We start from the raw sequence: 18,223 nt of genomic DNA, 5'->3' as shown, positions 1-18,223 counted from the left end.
CGCATTGTCAAACAAAAGGGTACCATTTTACTTTGCTGGAAACCCCAAAACGCATCCCACCACAGCCACTAACCTTGCGCATGATCTTTCGCCCATAGAACATGACCTTGTCCCTCTTGCGGAATCGATACTTGGGGGCCTCCTGGGCTTGCAGGTCTGTGAGGTTAAAACATACATATATGGAGATACTAGAGCACAAACACAAACAGTATGACAATGTGAACAAGATAAAGTACCAGTATGAACATTTTAAGATACATTATAGCATTGTATAGCAAGCTAAAACCATATATTCACTAGCAAAACTGAAATGAACTGAGGGAAAAAAAGAAAGTTCTAGGGCTGACCCCATTTAGTTGACTGGACGATTGTTTGGTCAATAGGCTGTTGATCGACCAAGATTTTTTTTTTGTCGAGCAGTCGCAAATGGATTAAAAAAAATTCCATGGCACATGAGACACCGGTCTGATTGACGCCTGTCTCAGTGGACTAACCCATTGAGGAGGCCGCGGGGATGCCACGGTCCAAGATGAAAGGGGGTGTGGCTAAAATTCATGTCTCTCTCCAGAATGGGCTCTCTCCCGCCATTTCATATAAATTCATTGTTTCATAACTTAATTGTGTGAATTCTTTGCCCTTTGATTGTGTCAATCAATTCCCCATTACATATATCAACAGTAGTAACCTACATTTACCGTTAATTCCCAATCTACAATGTTTGTTTGGTTATGGTAATTTCTGTTCAAATATTATTATTAGGTCTACAGTCGTTTACCGTTCTCATTGTTGGAGTGGGCACGTTGTTCGCAGTGCTCACAGCCTATGCTACACTTCTGAGAAAAAGTTTTGGTTAATTTCATTCCATTTCCGAGTTGTCAATTGATTAATTGTCTTTTGTTTGGAACACTCCTGTGAATGTTAAGTAAGGACGTGCACCTTTTACGCATATAGAAGTAGGCCTAGGCTACCTGGCGTGCGCTAATGTAGGCCTATAAAATGTGCCCATTTGGGGATGTCTGATAGTATTTCTGATTGTCTTCGCTCACCAGTACTAATAAGCTGTAGAGCTTCTCAAAGAAATGCTTTCTTCACCTCAAACAGAACGTTAACAAGAATCCATAGAGAATGACAATAGTTTGTCAATGCATTTGAAAAATATTTCCAGGGCTCTCCCTTTCGATAACCACTCGGCATGAAAGGGAAACATCTAATGCTCTGATCGAGTGGAAATGTCATAAAATACCTGGATTATTTCTTATCCCTTGTGTGACGACCCTCCCACTCTGTCTGCCGTATTTTCTCTCTTTGCTCTTGTTCCTTATTAGGATGCCGGTGGGCGGAGTTGGGAGGGTCGTCAGCTACATGGGAAACACCTGGGCTCGGGTGTGTCCCAGGATAAAGAGACCTCTTCCACAGTCATTGGGAGACTCTCTCCATGCAGACACCTTGTTGTTTTTGGTAGTTGTGGGGTTTTTTTTTTTTTTTTCCCCCCTCTTTGGCACCTTTCAACACTCTGCATTATTACATTCAGGTATGCAAAACACTCACATTACTGATTACACACCATTGTTAATTACTTTATTTAATAAATATATATTTTGATACTCCTTGTCTCCCTTTTGTTGCGAACTCTGAGCTGGTTCGTAACAAGTGGGGACTCATCCGGGATTTTGAACGGATTGTGTTTGGGAGAAAACGTGGAGGTATGTTAAATTCTGTAGGTGTTTTGTTTGTATATTTTGTTAGTTTGGTACTCAGTACTGGTTGCCTTTGTTTGTTTGGTTTGTGTGCTGTGTTGGAGAGAGTACATTGGTTAGTTTCCAGGCCCCTGCCTAGCCTGGAAACGCTTGTTCTACTCGCTGTTGGGACATTGGTCTGAGGTGAGTGCAATCAGCTGTGTACCTCAGTGGGAGATTTGGATAGGGTAATGAAACTTACTACCCGGAGCTATAGCCTTTTTCCCCTGATAGGCTTAGCGACGTGCTTCATTTTGGAATATGTTGGGCATTGTTAATGTTTGTTATTTTTGTGTGGTGTCTGTGGACTGAGCAGTTGTCTCGGGGACACATCCGTGGCTTGGTGGAATCTACCAGCGTGCTGGGGGGTTACTTCCTTGCCAGCGAGCTACAGTGCATAATTACCCACTGCAAATCTGCATGAAGACTAGGGTTGAGTTATTGTAGGTTTTGGGGAAGCTCCATATCTCATCTCTTTTCTGTGGTGCCCGGTGTGATTGTATTTTCTCTTGTTGTGGTCTGGCGCGCTCAGCAGAACTGTTGGAGTGACTATGAACCGTTGGAGTGACTATGAACCGTTGGAGTGACTATGAACCGTTGGAGTGACTATGAACCGTTGGAGTGACTATGAACCGTTGGAGTGACTATGAACCGTTGGAGTGACTATGAACCGTTGGAGTGACTATGAACCGTTGGAGTGACTATGAACCGTTGGAGTGACTATGAACCGTTGGAGTGACTATGAACCGTTGGAGTGACTATGAACCGTTGGAGTGACTATGAACCGTTGGAGTGACTATGAACCGTTGGAGTGACTATGAACCGTTGGAGTGACTATGAACCGTTGGAGTGACTATGAACCGTTGGAGTGACTATGAACCGTTGGAGTGACTATGAACCGTTGGAGTGACTATGAACCGTTGGAGTGACTATGAACCGTTGGGAGATGTTTGCGTTTGTAGATGATACGGTCTCGTGTGCCCTGTTCCTGAGTGTTATGTGACTGACCATTGTTTGGTTTTTTCATGTTCTAACTTTCCTGTCTGTTCCCTCCTGGTCTTGTTCTTCTTTCCTCTTAAACGTTGCTTCCTGTGCACAAAGGTTGCTGAGGTCTGGGGAGAAGGAGTTTGGCTGGGGCAAGTGGAAGGTGAACATGTAACCCCTCATCAATTTGGGACGCAGAGGCTGTGTCAATTTGGGACGCAGAGGCTGTGTCAATTTGGGACGCAGAGGCTGTGTCAATTTGGGACGCAGAGGCTGTGTCAATTTGGGACGCAGAGGCTGTGTCAATTTGGGACGCAGAGGCTGGTATGTTGTTCCGGGGCCCTTGTTGGTCCCCGGTTTTATGGGGGGGTGTGTGACGACCCTCCCACTCTGTCTGCCGTATTTTCTCTCTTTGCTCTTGTTCCTTATTAGGATGCCGGTGGGCGGAGTTGGGAGGGTCGTCAGCTACATGGGAAACACCTGGGCTCGGGTGTGTCCCAGGATAAAGAGACCTCTTCCACAGTCATTGGGAGACTCTCTCCATGCAGACACCTTGTTGTTTTTGGTAGTTGTGGTATTTTGGTTGTTTGCTTTGGCACCTTTCAACACTCTGCATTATAACATTCAGGTATGCAAAACTCACTTACACTACTGATTACACACATTGTTAATTACTTAGTTACTTTATTTAATAAATATATATTGATACTCCTTGTCTCCACATTGTCTCCCTTTTGTTGCGAACTCTGAGCCGGTTCGTAACACTTGCACAAATAGCCTACAGCTGTCCATAGCTCACTGGAGCGGGAAACTGAGGACCCAGAATATTTTATACAATGCTACAAGTTTGCTAGCAGGAGCTTCAGGCTGGAACCAGTTGATACAATGTTTCAAGTTCGTTGCAGACAGGCCGTGCATTGCCAGTGTAATGGATAGGATACTTTCTACCTGCAGGATGCAAAGTTTTTATTTCTTGGCTTTATGTAGGCAACTTGTACATAGTTGGCAATAGAAGTTACTTTTAGATTTGTATCATTTAGAATTTAAATTAACCACATGACAATGATTTTGAGATAAAGACTATTTTAAATTAAATGCAACTGTCATTAAAATGTGCACGCAGATCGGTAGAAATGGTAAGATAAATTGGTACTCCAAGTGGAAAAGGTTGCCGACAACTTCAGGAGCTTAACGGCAGAATCTGCGAAGGTGAGCGGGAGGGTCAGGAAAAGATTTAGGCTATCTTGATCTCTGGCTTCCTCTTGAGTCATGGGTCTTAATTATTTCATTCAAACAGCGTGCTTAAAGCATCAGACAAGCTCAGTACATATAGTTGATTTTATTAAAACACATAGGGTGTCTATACACTACATGACCAAAAGTATGTGGACACCTGCTCGTCGAACATCTCATTTCATAATCATGGGCATTAATATGGAGTTGGTCCTCCTTTTGCTGCACTCTTCTGGGAAGGTTTTCCACTAGATGTTGGAACATTGCTGCCAGATCTTCCTTCCATTCAGCCATAAGAGAATGTGAGGTTGTGCGATTAGGCCTGGTTCGCAGTCGGCGTTCCAATTCATTCTAAAGGTGTTTGATGGAGTTGACGTCAGGGCTCTGTGCAGGCCAGTCAAGTTCTTCCACACCTGGCATCTGCCAAACGGTGAAGTGTGATATCACTCCAGAGAACACGTTTCCACTGCCCCAATAGCAGCGACCTTTAACCACTCCAGCCGACGCTTACAAGCTGACTACACCACTCAAGTCGCGTGCGTGAGCGTTGCAAAATACATTTTGAAATCTATATTCAATTATTGTGCGCCAACGAGCATCTGCGTTGCCAAGGGATAAAATAGAAGTCAGTTCTATTTGTGAGGCAGCTCGCGGTGCAAGTCCTACCTCTCCCATCTCCTCATTGGTTTATAGAAGCAGGTACCCACGTGCCATCTCCTCATTGGTTATGCCCACGTGGGTGACTGAAAGATGAACGAGGTCAGTGGCGGTAATGCACCTAATTTATGAATGTTGCCAATCACAATATAAAGTCAAGAGATGAAAAAGCCTAGGAGGACATGACTAGAAACGATTTTGTTGACCGTTATGTGTGGATTAATTGTCGGAGTAGAGGAACCTTGTGCCTTTCAGGTAAAATAACAACTCAATATTTATATCCCAGGACAAATTAGCTAGCAACAGCAACCTAGCTAAATAGGTCAAATTATCTAGCAAGTGCAAGCTAGCTAGCTAAATAGACAAATGTTTAATGCTTTTCGACCTGTCCCCAAATTAATGTAATTGGTTCAGAGTTTGTTTTGATATTTTAACCTGCGTGTCGTGATCGCGTTTGGTGTGGGGGGACAAAATACATTTATGCACGATGGCGCAAGAGTGCAGTCGGTTTGGGTTCCGTGTTCGCATTGTGCATGCTGATCTTAGGTTTGTGTGCGGCTGCTCGGCCATGGAAACCCATTTCATGAAGCTCCCGATGAGCAGTTCTTGTGCTGACGTTGCTTCCAGAGGTAGTTTGGAACTCGGTAGGGAGTGTTGCAACCAAGGACAGACGATTTTTACGTGCTACAACATTCAGCGGTCCCGTTCTGTGAGTTTGTGTGGCATACTACTTCGCGGCTGAGCTGTTGTTGCTCCTAGACGTTTCCACTCTACAATAACAGCACTTACAGTTGACCGCTGCAGCTCTAACAGGGTACAAATTTGATTAACTGACTTGTTGGAAAGGTGGCATCCTATGATAGTGCCACATTGAAAGTCACTAAGCTCTTCAATACGGGACATTCTACTGCCAATGTTTGTCTATGGACAGTACATGGATGTGTGCTTGATTTTATACACCTGTCAGCAATGGGTGTTGCTGAAATAGCTGAATATACTAATTTGAAGGGGTGTCCACATATTTATGGCCATAACGTGTATTGGAAAAATACACTCAGTCTGACAAAAAAAAAATTGGGGGGGGGTCAGGGACAGCGCTAGAAAGCTTTTAGGTGTAAGTGAAGGGCAATCGCTAGTGTAACTGAAGCTAGCATTTATTTCATTTTATAGTTATCGGAGAAAACGCATTGGAGAGAATGTGACACGTACTTCTGAGCTGGATCCTCCGCAGCATGAAGAAGATGAGGATGGCGATGAGGATTATGGCGATGCCCGCACCAATCACCATCCCCATCATCTAGAGAGAGACATGGACAGAGACGGACAGAGATGTAGAGAGACAGACAGAGGGAGATGTGGAGAGAGAGAGGTGTGCAGCAGCTGATTAGAACATAATTACAACAGCTTCATGGAATGAAACACTGCACACCAGACTACAACATACGAACTAACCATGCTAGTCTGTAGCTCTTCCTCCACAAACGCCTTGATATTGTTAAACCCTTCCTGTTGGTAGACAAAAAAGACAAGTGAACAACTGTATAAAATAGCCTATATATACACACTATGTACTGTAGACAGGGAACTTTTTCCAGAGCTGGGAAAGTTCCGTTACTGAGTTAACTGACTTATAAAGGAATTCAGGGCTTAGGATTTGCCATGCCCGGGGAAAAGAATGTCAGAGAAGGAGGAATGATGACGTAAAAATGTTTCATCTGGGTTGAATCAGGTCTGGATGACAATTTCCAGGAGGGATCTTAAACACATCCAGTCACCCAATGTGTTTAGTTTGGCCTAACTATTTATCAACATCCTCTTTTGTCAGCACCCCACCCCACTTGTTCTTTCCTTTGTTCATCCCTCCTTCTCTCAGTCCCTTCTTACCCAGCTTAACTCAAAAAGCTCCATATAAATAATGGGACAACATAACTCACTAACAATAGTTTTAATGATGATGATGATGATGATTATTATTATACAGTAAGCCTAATTGCCTTCTGTCAATATGGATTGAGTTGCCGTGCGCCCATGTCAGCCTGGCTCTGAGACCAACAATAGGAACAGTGACTGTCTGCTGCTTTACTCTGCTGCACCAGACAATAACACAGAGCTCATTGAGATATGATGCAATTTGGCTGTGATCAGCTGACTGTACTGTACACAGCTGTATGTGAATGAGTGAGTGACTGACTGAAAGGGAGAGGGAACAAGTGAGAGAGAGCCAAGAGAGATGTCTAACTCCTATGCCATACACACCGACACAGTTGGGGACCAAAGCAGAGAAATTACAGTGAGAGTCTTATCTTTTGAGGTCTCTCTAACTCTAAATCAATAGGACACTTCTCTCCAGGAGGATATCGTAGAAATTGAGTGATGTCCTGCCAAAAGGACCTTCCCTGTTCTAATCCCTTCACTGATTAAGACTAGGCCCTATATGACTCATTGAAGGAGTGGAGATCCTAGCTCAGAGATAAGCTTATTTACAGTGTTGCTGCAATAGAAAGTGTGTGTGTGTGTGTGTGTGTGTGTGTGTGTGTGTGTGTGTGTGTGTGTGTGTGTGTGTGTGTGTGTGTGTGTGTGTGTGTGTGTGTGTGTGTGTGTGAGAGAGAGAGAGAGAAGGAGATGGCTGAGCTGACTACTGGTCACATAACCAATCAGATAGTGTATAACTATGGGGCAAGGCCAACTGGCTTTTAGTACTCTGGCTCTCAGCCAATCAGTGACAGAGCTGGAGGGGGAGAGCGGTCAGTGCTTATTGATCAGGAGAAGAAACGAAAGAAAGAAGGACTCAGCTGCAGTTATTGGTGAGAAGTTGGTTCTGGTCTGACAGATGGTGGATACTGTACATACTGCAGAAGACATTTTGGTTAAATTCATACAGTTGTGCAACCGACTAGGTATCCACACACACACTCTCTCTCTCTATGGGAGCGGTACTGTAGTAGTTGGTGAGGTCAATGGGGCCAGAGTAAGTGCTATAGGAGAGGATTGCGTGTGTGTGTGTGTGTCCGTGTGTGTTCTTACTTCCAGATGGGCATCTGCATGTTCTTGGCCCTCTTGTTCCGAGGTGCTCTGTCCCATTCTAACCCCGCCTCTTCACCAGGCTGGTCCATCAACGGCCTCTAAGGAGACAAAACAGGATGTTGGCATCAGACGCAGGCTACTGTTTACGTCTCACACTCACTCAAGTAGTAAAGCAAATAGCTTTTTAGTAGCATGGAAGAGAAACCTGGACTTTTACAAAGAGCAATTACTAACAAAATTATACTAAATACTATCTAGTATGTCTTTATGACTCATTGCTCTTTGTAAAGGTTGTCCAGGTTTAGGGTTGCAAAATTCTGGTTACTTTCCTGAAAATGTCCAGGTTTTCCAGAAGTCCCAGGTTGGAAAATTCCCTGAATCAGGAGGCAACAAGCAGAATACTCCAACCAGAATTCCTGGAAAACCTGGGAACTTTGGGAAAGACACCTATCCAGGTTTCTGAAAGGTACTGCTGTTTATAGATACATACTGTATATGTGTTTATGCATGAACAGCAGAGCCTCTCAGCCAATCCCCATCCGTCCCCTCCCCCACTGAAACTGGCAACATGATCATATCCCAGTCCCAAACCGAGTTAGAGATAATAACAGTGCTCCAATGACACACATGTAACGTCCCAAAGGGAATCCTATTCCCTACACAGTGCACTACTTTTGAACAGAGCCCTAGTCAAAAGTAGTGTACTATATAGTGAATACAGTGGCATTTGGAACACATGATCCAGAGACAGACAATCCTACTGTGCCCAGATGGCATGGCATGGTACTAATACCCCCCCCTCTTCCCATGACCATCTCCCTGAGGGCTGGTCCTCTAAGAGGGTTTACCCCCATCCCTATTTGGGTTATTCAAGTTCCTTGGTGTCCACATCAACAACAAACTAGAATGGTCCAAACACACCAGGACAGTCGTGAAGAGGGCACGACAAAGCCTATTCCCCCTCAGGAAACTAAAAAGATTTGGTATGGGTCCTGAGATTCTCAAAAGGTTCTACAGCTGCAACATCGAGAGCATCCTGACTGGTTGCATCACTGACGGCAATTGCTCGGCCTTTGACCGCAAGGTGCTACAGAGGGTAGTGCGTACGGCCCAGTACATCACTGGGGCTAAGCTGCCTGCCATCCAGGACCTCTACACCAGGCGGTGTCAGAGGAAGGCTCTAAAAATTGTCAAAGACCCCAGCCACCCCAGTCACAGACTGTTCTCTCTACCACCGCATGGCAAGCGGTACCGGAGTGCCAAGTCTAGGACAAAAAGGCTTCTCAACAGTTTTTACCCCCAAGCCATAAGACTCCTGAACAGGTAATCAAATGGCTATCCGGACTATTTGCATTGTGTGCCCCCCCACCCCAACCCCTCTTTTTACGCTGCTGCTGCTACTCTCTGTTTATCATATATGCATAATTACTTTAATTATACAATCATGTACATACTACCTCATCTGGGCCGACCAGCCAGTGCTCCCTCACATTGGCTAACCGGGCAATCTGCATTGTGTCCCGTAGCTACTGCTACTCTCTATCATATATGCATAGTCACTTTAACCATATCTACATGTACATACTACTTCAATCAGCCTGACTAACCGGTGTCTGTATGTAGCCTCGCTACTGTATATAGCCATTCTTTACTTACCGATTGTTCACCTAATACCTTTTTTGCGCTATTGGTTAGAGCCTGTAAGTAAGCATTTCACTGTAAGGTTGTTGTATTCGGCGCACGTGACAAATAAACTTTGATTTGATTACTCCTGGAATTTAGGCCGAGCACTGACCAATGAAACTCCACCCCCATCTGTTCCCTTCATCATCTCGCCTCTTTACTTTCCTTCCTCCCACTCCATCCATTTATCACATCATCACAGCAGACATTCCAGACCCCCCACCATCTCTCCTAACCCATTTGTTGACATAGACAAATGCAAGTATGCAACCCAAACAAAGTCTTTATAGACTACACACTGAGCACAGACAAACAAGCAGCTAGCTTAGCATTCAATCCTCCATTGACTGCCACTGACATACCCTAGCTAGGCTAACAGAAAGATATTTAGCCATACAAGCTAATGTGATATGGTTAAGGCCTACTACAGTGCATTCGGAAAGTGTTCAGACCCCTTCCCTTTTTCCACATTTTGTTACGTTACAGTTTTATTCTAAAATAGATCAAATTTGAAGAAATCCTCAATCTACACACAATACCTCATAATGACACAGTGGAAAAAAACAGGTTTTTAAAAATGTTGCAAATGTATAAAAAATGAAATACCTTATTTAAATAATTATTCAGACCCTTTGCAATGAGACTCGAAATTGAGCTCAGGTGCATCCTGTTTCCATTGATCATCCTTGAGATGTTTCTACAACTTGATTGGAGTCCACCTGTGGTAAATTCAATTGATTGGACATGATTTGGAAAGGTATACACCTGTCTATATAAAAAGGTCCCACAGATGACAGTGCATGTCAGAGCAAAAACCAAGCCATGAGGTCAAACTGAGCAATCGGGTGAGAAGGACCTTAGTCAGGGAGGTGACCAACTTGATGGTCACTCTGAAAGAGTTCCTCTGTGAAGATGGGAGAACCTTCCAGAAGAACAACCATCTCTGCAGCACTCTACCAATCAGGCTTTTATGGTAGAGTGGCCACCATCCCTATGGTGGAGCATTGTGGTGGCAGCATCATGCTTTGGGGATGTTTTTCAGGGACTGGGAGACTAGTCAGGATCGAGGAAAAGATTAACAGAGCAAAGTACAGAGATCCTTTATGATAACTTGCTCAAGACCTCAGATTGGGGCAAAGGTTCACCTTCCAACAGGACATTGACCCTAAGCACAAAGTGGGAGTGGCTGTGGGACAAGTCTCTGAATGTACTTGAGTGGCCCAGCCAGACCCCAGACTTGAACCTGATCGAACATCTCTGGAGAGACCTGAAAATAGCTGTGCACCAACGCTCCCCATCCAACCTGACAGAGCTTCAGAGGCTTTGCAGAGAAGAATGGGAGAAACTCCCAAATACAGGTGTGCCAAGTGTGTAGCATCATATGCAAGAAGACTCAAGGCTGTAATCGATGCCAAAGGTGCTTCAACAAAGTACTGAGTAAAGGGTCTGAATACTAATTTCTAAACCTGTTTTTGCTTTGTCATTATGTGTATAAATTGAGATTTAAAAAAAAAATCAATTTCAGAATAAGGCTAACCAACAAAATGTGGAAAAGTGAAGGGGTCTGAATACTTTTTGAATGCTCTGTATGTACTTTTGAACCCCAGCTAAAGGGATAATCCATGACATCATGGTCTAGGAACCAGAGGCCAAGAGCTGCATTGTATGAAATCAAATCAGAGAGAGCGGCTGACAGTGGACTGTCATATTGCATAGCCTGTCACAAACAGACCTGAAACAGGATGTGTAGCATCAAGGTCTATTCTCATCCTCCACCATTCGTGTTTTAGTCATTTAACCAACTCCTGAAGCAAAACTGTAAGTACCCAAACTACTGAATATCCCTATGTTCATAAATGCCCATTTGAATGAAATACCATGGTAAACTAGGCCTAGCAATGATTCCACCCAGCCAAGCAGTACTGTCTGGCTCTGGAAACATCACATGCTCTGTTGGTCTGTGCTGTATAGACAACAAGGAGGCCCAGGGTAATCATATAGAAAGGAAAACATACATGTTTCCATTTGCTCATCATTACATTTTCCCTGCCCCTCACTCACAGTTGCAGTGCTAGGCTTTTGTCGTGGAAAGAATTTGCTCTCAAAGGATAAAAGACAATCAATCGTGCAAACTTAAAGTACTGAGTGTCCACTGATCCCAAGAGCGAGTTGCCGTGTCCCTTCATGCCATCTCAGTGAATATTAAGTGTTGTCAGTGTTTATCCTATTGTGTAACATGTAGGCCTATGCTAACTATTGCATTCATTGCACACTACTACTACAAGGCTTAGGCTAGCAGAATTATTACAGAGTAATAAGATCACTGTCAGTGAAAAGGGTCAAATGTTACAGAAATCTCCTCTAGCAGAAGCAGCTGTCTCTCTCTCCCACTCTCCAGTAATAGCTTGGTGGCTATTCCCATTGTCCTCAAAACAATACTGCCAGTGTTGATGTCCCTAGGCCCAGGCATGTGCAAACTCTCTTTCCCTCTCTCGTCATTCCTCCTTCTCTCACACCAGGAGCAATAATAGCACCACCAAACCCGTTTTATTTATGTACACTGCCCATTCTGGGCCAGGGACCAACAGCCTATAGCATGTTTGTACTGGGTGAGCCTGTCAGACCCCAGAGAACAGACAAACTGCTGTGGGAACTATGGACAGAAAGTACATGAACTCTGACTGAGCCAACTTTCTATGGTGTGCAATAACTAGGGCCATAGAGAACAGAAACCAGACATAAGCATATGGCCCAACTTGACCTTTGCTCCCTAAAGTCTATCAATTAGCATGCACCATATTACCGTTTTCAAATGTGTAGGTTAACTACAGTATAGCCTTTGTGGCATGAATTAGTAGCTCATGAGTCGTGTGCAGTTGTGAACGGTAGCAGGACAGTGTGGCAATAGTAGGTCAGCTCGGGTGTCTATGTCGAAAGAGTTGTTCAAGAATGTAGCCGCATTCTAGCTCGGACCTGCGCAAACCGTGGGTATGTTTTTGCGCAGAGTACGGTAATGAAACTGGTGAAGTGATGCTAATTTCGTGTCTCGGCAGTCCTCTACCTTAGCAGTACTACAGGGCCAAACATGTTCTGGAAAGACCATTAGAAACTTGTACTCAATTAAGTCATCTCATTATTTTGTAGCTAGTTAGCTAGGTACATAGCTAACAGTTACAATGTGTGCCGCTACACACACAACATTCAGTAGCCTAGTTACAGTAGCTAGCTAAGTTGACACGCTTTGAAACAGCAGGCAAGCATCATAAACCTCGCTAGCTAGCCGTTAACTACCGTCCCCTCTAGTCAGCGTTGGCATATGATGACCGATAATGCCAACACAACAGCTAACGTTAGGTCGTTGTTTACGATGAGACCAACCAGCCGTAGAAAATACCTAATTTAATGTACAAATACAGTCGCTTTCGAATTTCACCAAGTTGGCTAGTACAGAAAAGCCACCAGAATCTGGTTAATGCAAAGATTTTGACCTCAGCAGGGACAGTGCTTATTGATTGACATGCTCGGCACAGCTCGCGCACTATCTGGACATTTGGTGACACAATCTCTACCACAAAGACACATACATATGTCAATTTATTAAGCTAGACAGTCCTCTCACTAGAAATGTCATGATATTTATCTACATGTAAAGTGAATAAAACGATAAACGCCCTTACCTGAACTGCGTGTTTCTCGTCAATCTTTACAGTACTGTCAAATAACACACATAGCGGTAAATGATCTGTAACGTAACTCCTCCTATTTTTTTATTCTACATGAGCCGCAGGCCAATCAAAATCTGAAATTGTGGATATCTAATCCAATCTGCATCCAGGGATGAAATGTTGCAACATAGCCCGCCTATCTTTAGATAGATATGAGAGAAGTGACCAATCGAATCGCAAGGTTGAGAAGGGGGCGCTACAAATAGACCTGTGATTGGCGAGGTGTATATGACTGACGATTACACTAACCAGTAACAAGAGACAACAAACCAAAAATGTACTGTACAGTTTATCATGCATGATTTTAGTAAATTAATCTTGATAACTGAACACTCACTTTAGCTGCTAATAAAATATTTATGATGGATCCTTGAATCCGACTACAAACTAATGACAATACATATTGATCAACTGGGTATGTAGTCCACGACATTGCCCACTTTCTACAGGTGCCATTATGAAGGGAAAAAAATGACAATTTTTTTTTAATCCGAATCTTCAGACATCTACCAAGGTGTATATTAGATAGGAAAGATAAGGCAGCAATTTATAAAATATAATGATATTCCTCAGTGCTCATCAGTATTTAGTATTGAATGAGGGATGATTGATTCAGTCATTATTGTGGTGGTTTAAAGGCCCTATAATTAGGGTAACGCCACGTCCAAAACGCTAGGCCCGCTCCTCTTTTCTCTGTACACCAAGTTACTCGCTTCTCACATGGTCTCCTATGCGGATGACACTCAACTGCTCTTCTCTTTCCCCCCTTCTGACACCCAGGTGGTGACACGCATCTCTGTGAGCCTGGCAGACATCTCAGCTTGGATGTCGGCCCACCACCTCAAGCTCAACCTCGTCAAAACGGAGCTGTTTTTCCTCCCGGGAAAGGCTTGCCTGCTTCAAGACCTCTCCATCACGGTTGACAAATCCAATGTTCCCCTCCCAGAGTGCAAAGAACCTTGGCGTGACCCTGGACAACACCTTGCCATTCTCTGCAAACATCAAAGCAGTGACTCGTTCCTGCAGGTTCATGCTCTACAACATCCATAGAGTACAACCTTTCCTCACACATGAAGCTGCGCAGGTCCTAATCCAGGCACTTGTCATCTCCCATCTAGACTACTGCAACTCTGCTTTGGCTGAGCTCCCCGCTTGTGCCATCAAACCCCTGAAACGTATCCAGAATGCCGCAGTCCGCCTGGTGTTCAACCTTCCTAAGCTCTGCCATGTCACCCCGCTCCTCCGCATACTCCACTGGCTTCCAGTCGAAGCTCATATCATCTTCAAGACCCTGATGGTTGCCTACGGAGCAGCAAGGGGAACTGCATCCCCTTACCTTCAGGCTATGCTCAAACCCTACACCTCAAACCGAGCATTCCGTTCTGCCACCTCTGGTCTCTTGACCCTCCCATCCCTAAGGGGGGGGGGGGGGGGGGTCGTCACCTCCCGTTCAGCCCAGTCAAAGCTCTTCTCTGTCCTGGCACCCCAATGGTGGAACAAGCTTCCCCCCTAAAGTCAGCACATCGAAGTCCCTGTCCATCTTTTGAAACCGTCTGAAACCCCCCTACCCCGCCCCAAAAAGGCACTTCACATTTCCCGCTAACACTGACTTTGCTAATTAATACTTTGAGGGAAAAGGAACATTATACGATTGTGATGTGTTGTCTCACCTAGCTATTTTAAAATGAATGCACTAATTGTAAGTCACTGGATAAGAGCGTCTGCTAAATGACTCAAATGTAATCCATACAGTAATTCCGCATTGACATAAATAAATTCAGCTAACAACAAGCAACACTTAAATCATTCACAATACTAATTTCATACATTTGTGCAAGTATGAAGTGTACTGTGAGTAGAAGTAACTAGGTAGGTGAGTCTAGGTGCCACATTCAACCTGGAGCCAAGTACATGCATATACTGCCACCCAGTGGTACTAACTTGTCAGTACACCATAGCGTTTATTATCTGGGATATTCTACCTAGAACATATCATTTACATGTGTATCACATTAGTGGAAACTCACTGTTCTCAAAGCAGGCTGCCGGTTTTGACAAGCAGAAGTGACCTTTCATAACAGGTTAGGTAGACTTACACAGCAGGTTAGGAGAACTAACGTGGCAGGTTAGGAGAGGGTTTCCCAAACTCGGTCCTGCCCCCCCCCCCCCCCCCCCCAGTGCACGTTTTGGTTTTTGCCCTAGCACTACACAGCTGATTCAAAGCTTGATGATGAGTTGGTCATTTTAAATAGCCATGTAGTGCTAGGGCAAAAAACCAAAATGTGCACCTAGGGTGGGCCCCAGGACCGAGTTTGGGAAACCCTGGTTTAGGAGAATTAGGTTCTCAATCTAGAAACAGCCATTACATCATCAACATTTCTATTTTGGAGTGGTAATATTTAATTGACAAAATGCATGATAAGAAAGCTAAATTAGTGAAGCAACAAACAAATGTTTGGCGCTAAAACCAATTGAAAATAATCATGACAATAAAAGAATGTACTCAGATCTGTATATTATCTATTTTGTGAGGCAGAGTGATATGACTGGTGATAAGTCTGCCATGGGCTTACGTGGCTGGCCAGTAGTGATAAGTTACAGCTCGGCAATGGGTTTGTGTGGGCAGTACGGGTGCTTCTCCATGTCTAGCTTGGTCTCGGGGAACGTGTCGATGGTCATCTGGTCGAACGGGATCATGTTGTGGAACTTATCCAGCTGAAAAGACAGGGAGAGCAGTGAGGACAGTATGGACTCTCACTCCATACTGCAAACTGGAGTATGTGTGTGTCAGAGAGAGTGAGAAAGTGAGTGAGTCTTCTACTCTGTGCATGTATTGGATGGTCACCTCTGTTGAATACTGGGCGATGGGGGCCTTGGATGCCTCCAAGTAGGCATCTTTTCTGAGGGAGAAGAAGATACCATTACCTCAGAGCAAAATGCCTGCACAGACACACATTTCAGAGATAAACAGAGTCAAATAAAGTCAAATATGCCTAACATTTAGGGCTATGAGTTTTTCCTGACCATGCACTGCCCATAGATAGAGGACTCTAGTGCTCAAAATCCTGTTTTAGCCTGGGCATCACCACTGAGGACTTTCAACATCTTGAAGTAGTTAACTGGGTGGAACATCCTATGGGTTAAGGAAGGCTCACATAATTCCATCTGGGTCATCAAGAGGAATCAGCCCATGAATTTTACTCATTAGCAAACATTCCATAACTGCAGGTGGCAGTAAATCGCCAACCTTGGCATTATACCTGTTCAAACAACACATCCAGGTGGCAGTATGCACCCTTTCTGTTTGTTTACCAACTCATAGAAGTAGTAGAAGAAAATGGACAACTTCAAACGGAGGTGGACTCAATGACATTGACTGTGCGCTCACAGATGCCATAATGGAACAGATACAAAGTAGTCCTCTATCATTCTCATGGTACTAACCTGCCCAGAAAAAAACTCCTAACCCTACCCATATGACTTGTAACTCACTGCTTCTGCTTCCTGAGCATCGATGGCACTGGAATAGTCAAGGCTCTGAACTGTAGGGGGGAAGCAACATCTAAATGAGTGCAGTTATATCCAACGAACCAATCACATTAGCACATCACGTGTGCACATTGGCAAAACCCTATTTTCTGAAGGGTTCCATCTTCTTCTCAAACTCATCCACCATCCCTGCTCTGGCTGGCCACTGAAGTCTTGTAGTAACTCCAGTCGATGACAACAGGCTTCTCTGGCAGAGAGTTTAGCCTACGTGAACACAGACATAGAGAGAAATCAGACGGATCCTACAAGCCAGTCACCATTGCCCCATTGGTCCAATATTGCTATTAAATGAAATATATTGCTATTAGATCATGTATAAAGTTTATCATTGCGGGAGTTGATATTCTTTGTCAAAGATTGTATTTGAAAGTATTTGGTAAATGAGTGCCACTGACTTGGCAGAGATGGCATCGCTACGCGTCTTCAAATCAAATCAAATGTTATTTGTCACATGCGCAGAATACAACAGGTGTAGACCTTACAGTGAAATGCTTACTTACAAGCTCTTAACCAACAATGCAGTTTTAAGAAAATACCTAAAAAAAGGTAAGAGATAAGAATAACAAATAATTAAAGAGCAGCAGTAAATGACAATAGCGGGGCTACATACAGGGTGTGCCCGTACAGAGTAAATGTGTCAATCGAGATAATTGAGGTAATTATGTACACGTAGGTAGAGTTATTAAAGTGGAAATGCATCGATAATAAAAAAAGATTTGCAGCAGCGTAGACATTACAGAGAAGTAATAACTCAATGTTCTCGATCTAAACTACGCAATCTTCAAAGGAGGGTAAATCCATTCGACTTTTTGCCCGCACCCCTTTTAATTTGAACGAAACCGTCCATACATATTTTCCCATTGATGTATTTAAAACACAATACAACCACACATGTAGATACAGTACCATGCCATTAAAATCATTGAGGATGACAAACAGTTTGAAAACGTATTTCCATTGTGGTCCTCATGAAAATACATGAAAACAAAATATACACAAGATTATAATCACTGGTCACCATAGCAGCACCCACTCGTAGCACGTGCTCCAGCAGGTATATCTCTCTGGTCACCCCCCAAAGCCAATTCCTCCTTTGGTCGTCTTTCCTTCCAGTTCTCTGCTGCCAATGACTGGAACAAACTGCAAACATCTCTGAAGCTGGAGACTCATATCTCCCTTACTAGCTTTAAGCACCAGCTGTCAGAGCAGCTCACAGATCACTGCACTTGTACATAGCCCATCTGTAAACAGCCCATCTATCTACCTACCTCATCCCCATACTGTATTTATTTATTTATTTTGCTCCTTTGCACCCCAGTATCTCTACTTGCACATTCATCTTCTGCACATCTACCATTCCAGTGTTTAATTGCTATATTGTCATTACTTCGCCACCATGGCCTATTTATTGCCTTAACTTAACCTCATTTGCACTCACTGTATATAGACTTTTTGTTTTCTTTTGTTCTACTGTATTATTGACTGTAAGTTTTGTTTCTTCCATGTGTAACTCTGTGTTGTTGTATGTGTCGAACAGCTATGCTTTATCTTGGCCAGGTCGCAGTTGCAAATGAGAACTTGTTCTCAACTAGCCTACCTGGTTAAATAAAGGTGAAATTAAAATAAAATAAA

At 43.7% G+C, this 18,223-nt stretch overlaps 1 protein-coding gene across 8 annotated transcripts in view; it reads right to left on the bottom strand.

Annotated features, from left to right (window-relative positions):
- Positions 1–15,635, bottom strand: part of LOC115178520 (neuropathy target esterase-like) — a 37,070-nt gene extending 21,435 nt beyond the window's left edge. For 6 of the 8 annotated variants that reach the window (XM_029739750.1, XM_029739757.1, XM_029739756.1 and 3 more), the window contains exons 1-5: positions 12,995–13,087; positions 7,635–7,732; positions 6,063–6,116; positions 5,820–5,907; positions 74–156 (exon numbers count right to left, since the gene is read on the bottom strand). In XM_029739750.1, coding sequence (XP_029595610.1) covers positions 74–156; positions 5,820–5,907; positions 6,063–6,116; positions 7,635–7,691 — 282 coding nt within the window. In that variant the 5' untranslated portion in view covers positions 7,692–7,732; positions 12,995–13,087. Of the gene's footprint in view, positions 1–73; positions 157–5,819; positions 5,908–6,062; positions 6,117–7,634; positions 7,733–12,994; positions 13,088–15,615 lie in introns of those variants that run through there. The other 2 variants (XM_029739751.1, XM_029739755.1) reach the window with 2 other exon arrangements.
- Between the last annotated feature and the right edge of the window lie 2,588 nt (positions 15,636–18,223).

Source organism: Salmo trutta, chromosome 38 (genome assembly GCF_901001165.1).
Source record: "Salmo trutta chromosome 38, fSalTru1.1, whole genome shotgun sequence".
NCBI classification, from domain to species: domain Eukaryota; kingdom Metazoa; phylum Chordata; class Actinopteri; order Salmoniformes; family Salmonidae; genus Salmo; species Salmo trutta.
This window is presented reverse-complemented; position numbering and strand designations above follow the sequence as displayed.